Here is a 14171-nt window from a genome sequence, read left to right as displayed (position 1 = left end):
GAGACGACTTCAGATTCAGGGGGTTGCCGCACTCCATTGGCTTTTAATCATTCTCTATGGTAAGGACTTCTACGCTTATTACTTGGGTAACAAAGGGTCTTATTCTTAATGTCTCATCCAACAATGTAGCGCATCGCCAGAGATTTCAGCTGCTGCTCCTGCTTTCCAGAACTCTCTTCCAAAACCCCTTCCCATAACTCCCTCCCTGTCGACTTTCAAACCCTGTCTGAAAATATATCTCATTGACTGTGCCTTTCAACAACTAACCCCACCCAGGTCAGGCTCTCACTCTGTCTTTGTGAAGCGCTTTGAGACACATCCCTTTTTCCATCTCCCAAGTCTCACTTCCAATCCAGTATTTCCATTCTTCCTAAGAACTCATCCTATTGATCACACTCTTGACTATTCACTTTCTCCATGTTTTCGTGAGGTTTCTCAGTATTCCTCTGAGCAATCGTCTCACTACCTCCTTTGAAGGCAGGTAAAAAAAACACAGACTGTGGACTATAGCACTTTGGGCATTAATTCCACTCAACAGTTTATTTTAAACAGGTGACTTTCAAAGCCCACATGGAAGAAATATAGGAAAGTAGAAAAACAAGAGCAGGAGGAGGCCACTCAGCCCATTGCGCCTATGTCACAAATTTGTTAGTGTCTTGCAGATCTTGTCATCCCAATGCTGTATCCTTTTGCCATATCTCTACTTCCCAATATATCTGTTGGGTTCTCTCCTTTCAACTCAGAGGTAAGGTCTCCAGCAAGAGAAAAAACTTTGACTCAGTTGGTTTCAATTTCACTTCTGATTCAGAAGGTTTTAAGGTCAAGACCCAAGTCAGGTCTTTGAGCTTGCAGTGTAGGCTACCATTCCTAACAGCAGTCGGGGTAGGAGTTCGGGTGCCATCTTTGATCCCTTACTTCAATGCCTATCTCTCTTTAGAATAGATTTCTATAAAGCTCTGTTTTCATTGAACTCCCTCTAGCTTACCTTACATCAACCCTCTTCGCCAAGCTCCACTGTCTCACCAGGGTTCTGCAGATTGATTTCAAAGCTCCATTTTTGCATTCAATATAGCGCCTTTCACATTGGGAGGATGTCTCAAAGTGCATCACAGGATTTAAGTGTAATTGTTGTTTATTTCCAGGTAAGTGGAGCAGCTGAATTACACACATAATGAGCCACAAACATCCATGCAGGTGGATTATTGGCCAAGACACCGGGGGGAACTCGTTTCTTTTTGCAAATAGTACCATAGGCTCTTTAATACCCATCTAAACAGGCAGACAGGCCCTCTGTTTAATGACTCACCTGAAAGATGGCACCCTAACTCCTACCCCGACTGCTGTTAGGAATGGTAGCCTACACTGCAAGTTCAAAGACCTGACTTGGGTCTTGAACCCAAAACCTTCTGAATCAGAAGTGAAATTGAAACCAACTGATTCAAAGTTTTATCTCTTGCTGGAGACCTTACCTCTGTTGCTCGGCAACGTTCTTTCTTCTATCCTGTGAAAGCAACAATAGACACATAAGTGCCAAAGCCAGATGAAGCATAGCTCTTTGCCCGAGAGTCCTGAAAATCATTGCACAAATCTGTAAATAAATTATGTTCAAGTAAGTTCACCCTTAACGGGACATTATACTGTCATTTTCACAGAGTTACTGATGGGGGAAGGAGCCTGTGGCTGGCAATACAGCTATTCAAATGACAACATGGCCTGGACAGATGCCAGACAGTACTGCCAGAAGACTGCAACAGACCTGGTTGCAATACAGAATGTTGCAGAAAATAATTACCTGAATAGGGTTGTACCACTAAATCGAAATTACTACTGGATTGGAATTAGAAAGATAAACAATATTTGGACATGGGTTGCTAATAATAAGTCATTGGATGAAAAAGTAAATCTATGGGCTACTGATGAACCAACTCCTGGGTCACAAGATTGTGTAGAGATTTACATAAAGAGGCCACTGGACACAGGAATGTGGAATAATGATCCGTGCACAAAGACTAAAAGAGCACTGTGCTATAAAGGTAAGAATAAGAACTCACTGCAGATACATTATTACAGTTTATTGAGCAAATTCAACAAGCTCTGAATGCCAAAGTGTGTATCTAACTCTAAACCACGCATTAACTAGAGAAGCATGTATGTCATGCGATGGAATGAGAGGAAGAGTCAAATCACCTTGATTAATTCTCAGTCTTATGTGTTGTGTGATTCGGCTACAGCAGTATCAAGAAGTCACAGAGGCTGATGTATTTTTGTTGCTCAAAGCTGTGGTCCATTCACCATGTGATCATGTGTGAACCCTTTCAGTATAATCCTAGCATTTTGCTTTGTTCATCCCTCCCAGCAAGTAAAAATAATCCTTCCATTTGATAATAATAATCCTTGCGATTGATATAGAGCCTTAACAAGTCTTCAAGATGTCTCAAAGCGCTTCACAGAATACACTGTAAAGTACATTGACTAAAAGTAAAGTTTATTGTGTGGGTGAAACATGGTAGCCAATTGCACACAGCAGTGTCCCACAAACAGTCGTGGAATGATTGACCAAATTATTATTTTCTTTTGAAGAGTTTATTACCCCCGAAAGCGATCTACCAATTGACTAACTGCTAGATGAACTAGGTAAACAAGGGAGTGTGGAGTAAGGAAACTTGCCTTATGTTGGTCGAAGCAGTACCTTTCACGTCGGGAGGATGCCTCAAAGCACTTCCCAGGATTCATTGTAAAGCATAGTGAATGTGCATTTTTTAGGCAAACAAGCAGAAAAAGCTTCCCAGTTCATTCCTGAGTCAATCTCTGTCTGGGCTCGCACATGACGAATGGAACTGCACTCCAGTGTGAATCAGTGATTTCAGGGGAAAATCACAAATAAAATAATAATCCTTGCATTTGATATAGCACCTTATCACATCATTGAGATGTCTCAAAGTGCTTCACAGAGTATACTGTAAATTGAATTGACTATGTATTTTGTGGGTGGAATTTTTTTTAAAGCAGAGGCTCAGTGGTATAGAATCACAATTTGTTTGCTTAATTGAGAGTAAATGACTAGACTCACAAGATATGCTCAGAGGTACATTTCTTATTCTTATGCCTCGTCATAAAAATCTTGACACCTCAAGCGACATTATGCTTTCCATAAGAAGGAAGTCTCATCTCCTTTTCTTCTATATTGGTTGTGAATCATACATAGAGAATTAGATTAAACTTGGGTCAAGTTATTAAAACGTACCACTTCAAGTTAAACAATCCTATGCGATGACTGGAGTTTGAGGCCATTCCAGTCGCTGTACCAGAATGACCTAAACAGATCCAAGAACTTTCAGTAACAAAAAAAAATTCAATACCTCCCAACCCTTGCCAGTTCTTGGTACTGAGGTAGAATTATAGAAACATGGAAATTTGTAGATTAAGTATTAACCCATCTTGGTTAGAATTTATTACTATAGATTGTGAAGACTGTACAGACTGGGTGGAGGGAGGGGGGGGGGGGGGGGAGGAGTGGGGGAGGGGGGCAGAGTTGGGGTGGGAGGCAGGGGAAGTCAGTAGGATCTCTTTCAGCTGAGATGGCTCCAAGGTACCATGCCTGCAATGGATTATCAGAATCAAGGTTGTTCCCCAGTATTCCAGGGCACTGCTGCTGACAGTCCAGCCAGCTTGACTCACTGGAGGCAGGGATTCTTCCCATTTGGCTCCTGATAACCCTGTAAGACAAAGGGTTGGGCAATGCTGAATCAACAAGCTGCAGGAAATTTCTCTCTCCCCGTGTCCCAGCCAACAATCCCCCAGATAAGATTGGTCACTCACTCCATGGCTGTTTGTGGGACGGATATTGGTTTGCATAAAATGCCACCTCAACTGCAAGACGTTTAAGATGCTTCAGAATTTGGTAAGCAGAGTGCATCCCTCCTGGGAGAGAGTGGGCACTCCATTCCAAACACAGGGAAATCTCCACGGACATGGTCTGGATACTCCTAAAAATGGCGATAGGATTCTGCATGTATCAGACACCCATCTTGTTGCAGGCTGAGGGCATTCTTGCTGATTTATTTATGAGTCTGTTTTTCCCTGAATAGATGTAAACTCCTTTGTTTATGCCAATTTCTTTAACAGCTTTGTGCCAGAATGATTCGTGCAGCAGCCACAGTGAATGTGTCGAGCATATTGGAAATTATTCATGCAAATGCAATGAAGGTTATGAAAGGCCTAGGTGTGATCATGGTAAGAGTTCTCGTTACTTTAAACTGAAAAAAACCCCAGGGCGTAAAGGGGATTTGGCATCAGTAGCCCTTTCAGTGAAATAGACTCCCACAACTTGGGATCTTTTGTATCAGCCTGCTTTGTTGGAAGCATCCTCACCTCTGAGTCAGAAGGTTGTTGTTCAAATCTACTCAGCGGGACTTGGAATTCATATCGTCTGTCCTGACATCCCAGTATAATGCTGTGGGTGGGCAGTGTTGCATTGTTGGTGGTGCCATCCTTTGGATGAGTCATTAAAACAAGGTCCCGTCTGCCTGTTCAGGTGGATGGTAAAGATCCCATGACACTGCTCAAAAAGATAAGGGAGTTTCTCCAGTGTTCTGGTCCAACAATCCCTCAGATATAATTGGCCATTCACTTCGTGGCTGTTTGTGGGATATTGTCGTGTGCAAATTTGGTTTGCACACAAAAGCTGATAACCCTGTTAAGCACAGCTATTGTACTTTACCATATATCCTGGGAAGTGCTTTAAGAATTATTATTTTATTGTTAACCTTGTTTTTTGGGGGGCAGTCAACCAATGTGTTTTAAGTCTGTGGAACCTGACGTGCTAAATGTATGTTTCAGCAATAAAATGCAAGGATCTGACATATCTGAAACGATTGACCATAAGCTGTTCGCATCCCATTGCACAGTTCAGCTTCAAGTCAAACTGTAGCTTTAGCTGTGGTGAAGGGTTTAAGCTCCAGGGACTAGACACGCTGCAGTGTAAAGGCAATGGAAAATGGAACGGAAATATACCAACTTGTAAAGGTACAGACTCCACTTGTCTTTCCACAAGAAGCGCAGGCTTGATTTTACAATGTGTTAAAGACTGAATGGTACAAAATGTTCTGTGCATTTGAGCTCGCACCAGTGTCTCTTTCAGGTGTTTCATGCCCGAATCTGAAAACTCTTGAAAATGGAAACAGAATATGCTTACATCCCTTTGGAGATTTCAGCTTAAACTCAACTTGTAACTTTACCTGTTCTGAGGGATTTAATCTCCGAGGGGCAAATAGTATAAGGTGCACAAGCTCCGAAACATGGACAGCAGCAGTACCCACCTGTGAAGGTAGACTCAGTTTACAGTTATATCTGAGAACTTGAAAAAGAAGAAGGAACAAAGCCAATCTAATCTGGCTACAGCTATAAAATATCGTCAATGTTTTGTCCTATAATTAAATATGTTCACTGTACTTTTCAGCTGTTCTATGCAAGCCTCTGCTCTATGAGGATCAGAATGTGATCACAGCTTGCATGCATCCCAACGGAAAGTACAACTACAGCTCAACCTGCGAAATTACCTGTCCTGTTGGCTATGAGCTCCAAGGGTCAGAATTGTTGACATGTGAAGCCAATGGAGAATGGTTGGGAAAAATACCCACCTGTCAAGGTGAAATCACTTGATAATAATACACGGGAACCTCGTCATTCACAAAGTAACATCAGCAGCACTTCTGCAACAAGAGCAAAGTGGGTGGGGCTATAACTGGGTTTATCTGTACCTTGGGCAATCTCGGTGGTCCTGCTCCTGAACCAGGTGGGTCCGCAGTATACCAGGGCACTGCTGATGACAGCACAGCCAACCTGGCCCATCGGAAGGACGTGGAAAGGCAGACCAATCACTGAAGGGAGGGATTCTTCCCATTCAGCTCCTATTAACCCTGCGAACCAAGACCCTAATGCGTAGGGTGGTCCCCACTGGACAAGCAGTGGGAAGCTGATGACAATAAGGTTTTGGCTGGTTAAACTCCAGCAGCCTAACCCCAGTAACCCAACTCTGGGATCCATAAACCCTGTATCTTATTCACTTTGAAATTAGGTAAGCAGGGTGCATTCCTAGGGAAGTGAGAGCACATTCCATTCTAGACACAGGAATTTCCATGTGTAGATGGCATAAAAGCTCTCTCAAATTGGTTTGGATATTCTTAACCACAATGATGTGTTTGTGCATATGTCAGACACTCAGCTAATCAAAAAGAATCTGGGAATAAGGGGAAAAAAGGGAAAAAATACAGTCTAATTTGTCTAAAGTTTTAATTCTCATTTGTCATTAGGTTTTTTTCTTGGTATTGAATTGTGTCAAATGTGTGTTTCAGTTAAACAATGCGTAACTCTGGAGTATCCAAAATATGGGAACATGAACTGCACCCATCCTCTTGGCCATTTCAGCTTAAACTCAGTCTGTGACTTTAGCTGTCCTGAAGGATTTAATTTCTCTGGGACAGACCACCTGGAGTGTTCAGAGTCTGGAGAATGGATAGGAAGTGAAAATGGATACCTACCCAGCTGTGAAGGTACACTCAGTTTATACCACCACCTGCCAACATGAGAGAAAGGCTATTTGGTCCATGTTGCCTGTGCTGCCTCTCAGAAATTCAATTTTGTTCCATGCCTCCTGCCTGCTCCCTCACACTTTACATATATTTAAGAACATAAGAATTTGCTGGGCAAAAGAAGACCGCTATCTGACCTGTTCCTCAGATACATGGACGACTGCGTTGGGGCTGCTTCCTGCTCTCGCAATGAGTTGGAAAATCACCAATTTTGCTTCCACCTTCCATCCCTCCATAACATTCACATGGTCCATCTCCGACGCTTCCCTTCCCTTCCTCGACTCCACCATTTCCATCTTGGAGCATAGATTATCAACAGATATCTTTTACAAGCCTACCAACTCCCAGTTACCTGGACTACACCTCTTCCCACCCCAGCTCCTGTAAAGACACCATTGCCTTTTTCCAGTTCTTCCGCCTCCCCTGCATCTGCTCTGATTATGTCACCTTTCACATCAGAGAGGCTAAACATGTCTTCCTTTATCCTCAACCGAAGATTCCCATCCACTCTGGTAGGGAAGGCCCTTGGCCATGTCTGTCCTATTTCCCGCAACTCTGCCATCACCCCTTCTCCTTCTTCCCAGAACTGTGATAGGGTACCTCTTGTCCTCACTTTCCACCCCACCAGCCTCAACATCCAAAAAATAATTTTCCGCCTTTCCGGCACTTCCAGCGTGATCCAACCATTAAGCATATCTTTCCCTCCCCACTCAGCATTCCAAAGGGACCATTCCCTCTGAGACTCCCTGGTTCATTCCTCCATCACCACCAACAGATCTTCTCTTCCCCATGGTACCTTCCCATGCTAACACAGGAGATGCAATACCTGCCCTTTCACCTCCTCCCATAACACTGTTCAGGGCCCCAAACACGGATTTCAAATGAGACAATGACTTACATGTACTACACCCAATGTAGTTTACTGCATTCCTACTCACAATGTGGTCTCCTCTACATTGGAGAGATGAAACATAGATTGAATGACCGATTTGCTGAACACCTCTATTCTGTTCGCGAGCACAACCCTGGGCTTCCAGTTTCTGGCCAGTTCAACACTCTCTCCCACTCGCACTCTGACCTCTCCATCCACGGTCTCCTACGCTATTCCAGTGAGCTGTAGCTTGAGAAATAGCACCTAATTTATCTGCTAGGGACCTTACAGCTCTCTGGCCTCAATATTGACTTCAACAATTTCAGACCATACCAGCTCACTGTCTCCTTCTCCTGACCATTACCACATCATCTTGGTCCAGATACACCCTTTCTCTCTCTGGTCTGCCTATTTTGTTGCAATTTTTCCCCCCTCAGTTTGTCAGTATTAACACCTCTATTCCCCTGCTCTGTTGCAATCTCCCCCCATTGTTTCGCATCATTTAATCCATCATCCCCTGTCCTCTATCCCATTTTCTCCTTTGTCTTCCTTGCCCTGCCCTCCCCCCTCTCTGTTAGCCCTTACAAGCCTCTCCCTCCCAACATGCCCCAGTTCTGATGAAGGGTTGTGGACCCGAAACATTGACTCACTTTCCTTTCTACATAGATGCTGCCTGACTTGCTGAGTGTTCCCAGCGATTTCTATTTTTGTTTTAGATTTCCAGGATCTACTGTGTTTTCATTTTGTTAAAAGAAGACCAAGTTCAGGTTCCACATTCTAGCAGTTGCATGACACATTGTGTCCCAAGCTATATATTGTATCCCGAAATATTATTTCCTAACAGAAATCTATCTAATTTGTTCTTGAATGATTGAACACTTTCTGCTTCCACCGTCTCTCTTGGGAGCCTGTTCCATCAGTCTATTACTCGCTCACTGAAGTAGTGTTTCCGCAGATTTGTTCTGAATTTACCATCCTCCAACTGCAGGCCGTGTCCTCTGGTTCTACTGTTCAGTACCAGATGGTGTACATTTAGGCACATTTTAGGTGTTCAGTTCCCTTTTAAAACTTATTACAAATTCTACTTCAACCTATTCTACAGCCCCAGTTTCTCCTCATAACCCTAACGACACGACTGCTCACTTCACTCAGTGGGCACCAGTTTGCTTAATTGCTATTTGAAAAGAGAAGAGTCCTGTCTTGACCAATAATCCCCCAATAAAATTTGCACACGTTCCCGCCTCCCTCCGTGCCACTATCAGTACCCGAGCCTTCATTCACAATGCTCTTCTGGAGCTCCTTGCCTCTATGCGGTACTGAAGATCCATAGCATAGTAGTTAGAGCACTCGCCTCAAAAGTGAGAGGAAGGGTTTGATTTCCTGGTGGGGCGAAACCTTAGGCAAGTTTCCTTGCTCCACATTCCTCTGTTTACCTAGTAGTTAATAATAATAATAATAATCCTTGCATTTGATATAGCGCTTTTCATGTCGGGAGGACGTCCCAAAGCGCTTCACAGAACACACTGTAAAGTGAATTGTATATTTGTGGGCGAACGCGGCAGCCAATTGCGCACAGCAATGTCCCACAAACAGTCGTGGATTGAAAATGACCGATTTATTATTGTTTTTTTGTTTTTTTGGAGGGATTATTATTAGGTGTGTGGAGTAAGGAAACTTGCCCAAGGTTTTGCCCTGTGCCTGGAATTGAACTCAGGTCTCTCGCTTGCAAAGCGAGTGCTCTAACCACTGAGCTACAGGACTCTACAGTTAATAGGAACTTGGTTGTTAGTCGATCGACAGATTGTTTTCCTGGGGTAATAATCCCTCAAAAAAAATCTGGTTACAACTGTTTGTGGGATACTACTGTGGCTGCCATGATTCGCCCCCAAAAATACAGTAAATCCATTTTACAATATATTTTGTGAAGCGTTTTGAGACATTTCAACATGATAAGGTGCTATAACAAATGCAAGGATTATTATTATTATTGTCCCGCCACTAAATTCCACCTTAAAACACCATCTATGGTCAATTCCCCCTCCTCTCTTGCTCACATCTATCTGTGAAGCGCTCCAAGATGTGATCTGGGCGAAGGATGCTGCTTAATGCAAGTTGCTGCTGTTGTATATACAACATTTTGACTGTGTATTTCAATGTAAATTCCAGCTTTGCGATGTGACCAACTGCAGAATTCAGAAAATGGGATCATGGCCTGCATCCATCCCATTGCCGAGTTCAGCTACAGATCAAAGTGTACCTTTCAGTGTGTTTTGGGGTTTATGCTCAAAGGATTAGAAGAACTGGAATGCACATCCTCTGGCAGGTGGTCAGCACAGACACCCACCTGTGAAGGTACATTTGATCTTACAATAATACCAGGGAATGATCGAAGATTGTCGGGCTCCGCCACTGTTAAGTACTCCGAGACACTGCCCCCGTGAAGGGAGCTACATAAGTGCAAGTTGTTGTTGTCTATGACTGACTGTGAAGTCATGCAGAATTCTATGGCCTGTGTGGCTAACATCAAGTCCTGGATGAGAGATAATTTTCTACAGTTGAATGTCAACAAGACCGAGGTTCTCCTAATTGGCTCCCATCAGCGCCTCCACACCTCAAGCACTGACAGCATCACCATCCAAGGAAGCACACTCCACCTCACTGAGCCAGTCCAGAACCTTGGCATCTTATTTGACCCTCAACTGTCATTTCTACCCCACATCCGTGCCATGACCCGCTCTGCTTTCCCCCACCTCCACAACATCACCCGGCTCTGCCACTGCCTCACTCCCCAGGCCACCGAGACCCTCATACACGCATCATATCAACCAGGCTCGATTACTCAAACTCCCTGCTTCCCGCCTCCTCAAAACTTTCCTTCCACAAGCTGCAGATCATCCAGTTCTCTGCAGCTTGTGTGTGTCCTCTCCTGCATTGGGCTCCGTGACCCATCACCCCACCCTCGGCTGACTCCAATGGCTTCCCATCCTGGTCCTCACTTTCAAAGCCCTCCATTGCCTCGCTCCTCCCCAACTCTGCAATCTCCTAATTCTCCTAATTGCCTGCTCACTCCGCTCATTGGGCTCGGCCTGCTTCACATCCCCTGCTGCGCCTGCCCCACGATTGGCCGCCGGGCCTTCAGCCACTCTGCCCCCACCCTACCCTGTGCCTCAACCCTTCCCTTGCCTCCTTCAAGACCGGTTTCAAGACCCCCATCTTCGACGATGCCTTCGGCCACCCTCCTTCACCCTGCCCTCCCCAATCACCAACCCCAGCTCGGATCCGAAACACTAATTGTCCAGTGCCTTGGGATGTCCTCCCGACTTGAAAAGCGCTATACAAATGTAATTTTGTTGTTGTTATTGTTGTTGCAGTTGGTATCTGTGCAGGGTATCTATCACAGGATTGTGCGATTAATTCAGATGAAGAAGGCCCTTTGGTCCATATGATCTCATCCCTTCAAAACACCTACCCTACCATCCTCCCATCACAGCATCTATGAAAGAGCTATCCAATTAGCCCCACTCCCCTATTCTTTCCCCATAGCCTTGCAATATTTTGGGTTTTCAAGTAAACATCCAATTCCCCTTTGAAAGTTATTACTGTAACCTGTGACTATATTTAGACTGAGGGTGTATTTGTGTGGGCACTAAATCATTCACGTTTGAGCTGTCCTAACTGTAGATTGATTGAGAAGTTAAAACCTGGAAAATGCTATTCTATTCAAAAATGAATTACTCAAATGCTCAACCCTTGAAGCTCAACGAGGGTTGAGTGTCAAGTTGACACTTTTGATGCTCACCCTTATCATCAAGGTTCAAAAAACCCTGAGTTTTTCATCTTTCTCCTGTTCCAGATGTGATTTGCCAACCACTGATGATTCCTACAAACGGGACCATGAACTGTTCCTATCTGATCGAAAATTTGAGCTACAGCTCAACCTGTGCCTTTAGCTGCTTGAAGGGGTTTTCACTGAAAGGACCTACATTTCTCCACTGTAATGATCATGGAATCTGGAATGAGCCAACACCAAGCTGCGAACGTATGTATTAAAATGAAATGCTTCAGAGATGAGAACTTTTGATCTGTAGTTACTACACCAGGTCGAATCCTGTAGCGTAGTGGTTAGTGCATTTACCTCTCAAACTAGAAGGCCCAGTTAGATTGTCGGGTCCCCTCCACAACTGTTTGTGGGACACTATTGTGCGCAATTGGCTATCGGGTTTTCTCTCACAAAATATACAGTCAATTCATTTTACACTATATTCTGTGAAGCGCTTTGAGACGACTCGAAGACCTGATAAGGTGCTAATAATAAACCTTGCATTTGATATAGTGCTTTTCACTTCTTCTAGACGTCTCAAAGCGCTTCACAGAATGTACTGTAAAGTGAATTGACTCTATATTTTGTGGGAGAAGCACAATAGGCAATTGCTAAATCAAATGCAAGGATTATTATTGTTATTATAGTCTACAGCATGAATACAATGGGTTCCAGGTATGATTGGTTCAGACCATGGTGAGGGTGAAGGAGAAGCCTTCTATATCTTGCTAACAGCAAATCTGCAATACAGGAATTTAAACCATTTTAAAGGGGAGAGGATGCGAGCAAGACAGTTCGACTAGATGAGATAGGCAGTGGGCAGAGAAGACCCAATGAAATTCTAATGCCTCTATTTCTGTTCTACATTTCTATGGTTTTGTCATTGAATCCCATGGGAAAATCCCACAAACCTATGCTTTCAAAGCCACTTAGAAGTGAGCGGAATATCACGCTCCGTGCTTCACAACAATTTCAATTAATTTCTGCCCTTTTCTTTATATTCCACTGGTTTAGTAATTACTCTTTCCTGGGTGGACAAATTGCGAAATATTGGAATGATCACTTTAGCAGTGGTCTCCCTTTTGTTCCTGATTCTGATAATCTGGATCATTCTAATGTGGCGCAGAAAGGGTAAGGATTCATAAAAAATTACTTTTTCCTCCAACCTTTCTCAAAACTCTTGACTTATTCTTGACTCTTACTGTGGTGCGTAATTCTCTCTTCGTACCTACTAGAATGATCCCGTGGATAAGGAACTTCAGTTATGTGGCGAGACTAGAGAGGCTGGGTTTGTTCTCCTTGGAGCAGAGAAGGTTGAGGGGAGGTTTAAAAGAGGTGTTCAAAATTCAGAAGGGTTTTGATAGAGTAAATAAGGAGAAGCTTTTTCCTCTGGTGGGTGGGTCGGTAACCAGAGGGCACAGATTTAACATAATTGGCAAAAGAACCAGAAAGGAGATGAGGAGACATTTTCTTCCCCAGAGAGTTGTTAAGATCCGGAATGCACCACCTGAAAGGGTGGTGGAAGCAGATTCTATTGTAGCTTTCAAAAAGGAATTGGATATGTACTGGAAAAGAAAAAAAATTGCAGGTCTATAAGGTAAGAGCACAGGAATAGGAATAATTGGATAGCTCTTTCAAAGAGCTGGAACAAGTACGATGGGCAGAATCGCCTTCTTCTGTGCTGTAAGATTCTATGATTCTACACTTATTGTTCCTCTTTCATTGCATCTCTCTCTTAGTATTTCTCTCCTTATACCTTTCTTCCCGTACCTCTCTTCTTGTGTCTTTCTCCTTGTATGTTTGAATGTCAAGTCGCGAGGCTTGACTGCAGTGACATGCACAAATAATGTGATGTTTGAAAAGTAAATTGTTGTTTTTCTTCCTCTTCAGTTAAGAAAGAAAAAGTTTCACCTTCAAGGTAATAGTTTGTGTATATACTGTACTATAAGTAATCATTTATTTGTTTGAATACTGGTAGGAATCCATTAATCACTCTAGGATTTGGATTGACACTGTCCAAAATGATACTCCAAATGCAGGGCTGGGTGGAGGGGTTGTTTCCTTGTGAGAGGTGCCGTCCTTCGGATGAAACGTTAAACCGAGCTCCCATCTACCTGTTCAGGTAGATGTTAGATCCAATAGCATCATTTGAAAAGAGAAGGATGTTTCCCTTGGTGCCCTGGCCAACAATCCCCCTTGTAAAATGAACCATTCACTACTGTTGCGCAAATTGGCTGTTGCATTCACCCACAAAACACAGTCACTTTAAAGTACATCCTGTGAAGCCACTTTGAAATATTCTCCAAACATGAAAGGCGCTTTATAAAATGTAAGAATTATCATTATTATGTTTACTTAAACCTGACAAGCTAAGGCTCTATTTTGTTTCCTTCCATAGAAGGAAATCCCTGAGAGAAACATCTACAGTTTAGCGGTGTAATGTAATCAGTGTGCTACAGCTCATGTAGGTAAAAAGTGCTTCATATCTGTAAGTTCCTAACATAGAGGAGAGAGAGGGTCGTACAGCAGAAGATTGTGGATGGGAAACACACTCAGCTCTCAATGGTGGCAGGTTGAATTACCCAGAGCCTCGAAATAACATGTCAAATCCTGAGGGGTAACCCACTTTTGCTAAATATTTTGCTAAACAAAGGTTGAGGGGTGATCTGACAGAGGTCTTTAAAATTATAATGAGGTTTGATAGCATCAATAGGAGAAATTATTTCCACTGATCAGTGAGTCAGTGACGAGAGGGCATCACTTTAAGATATTTAGTAAATGAGCAAATGGGAGGTTAGGAGTTTTTTTTCACAGAGTAGTTGGATATGGAATGCCGTGCTGGGAGAGGTAGTTGAGCCAAAATTTTTCTTGGCCTTCAAGAGGAAACTAG

The 14171-nt window shown here is 43.3% G+C and overlaps 2 protein-coding genes across 2 annotated transcripts; both read left to right on the top strand.

Annotated features, from left to right (window-relative positions):
* LOC121849170 (P-selectin-like) lies at nt 1-6357 on the top strand. The gene is made up of 7 exons (XM_042334962.1): nt 1-59; nt 1653-2033; nt 4126-4233; nt 4840-5025; nt 5141-5326; nt 5459-5585; nt 6354-6357. Exons 2-7 carry the CDS (start codon nt 1661-1663, stop codon nt 6355-6357), a joined length of 984 nt encoding a protein of 327 aa, XP_042190896.1. The 5' UTR covers nt 1-59; nt 1653-1660.
* Nucleotides 6358-9668: 3311 nt separating this feature from the next.
* On the top strand, nt 9669-13854 carry LOC121849169 (L-selectin-like). Its single transcript, XM_042334961.1, has 5 exons — nt 9669-9813; nt 11315-11500; nt 12296-12412; nt 13172-13199; nt 13680-13854. The coding sequence occupies exons 1-5, from the start codon at nt 9669-9671 to the stop codon at nt 13711-13713; spliced, it is 510 nt and encodes a 169-aa protein (XP_042190895.1). The 3' UTR covers nt 13714-13854.
* The last annotated feature ends 317 nt before the right edge of the window (nt 13855-14171 follow it).

Source organism: Callorhinchus milii, unplaced genomic scaffold, assembly GCF_018977255.1.
Source record: "Callorhinchus milii isolate IMCB2004 unplaced genomic scaffold, IMCB_Cmil_1.0 Scaffold5, whole genome shotgun sequence".
Taxonomy (NCBI): Eukaryota; Metazoa; Chordata; class Chondrichthyes; order Chimaeriformes; family Callorhinchidae; genus Callorhinchus; species Callorhinchus milii.
This window is presented reverse-complemented; position numbering and strand designations above follow the sequence as displayed.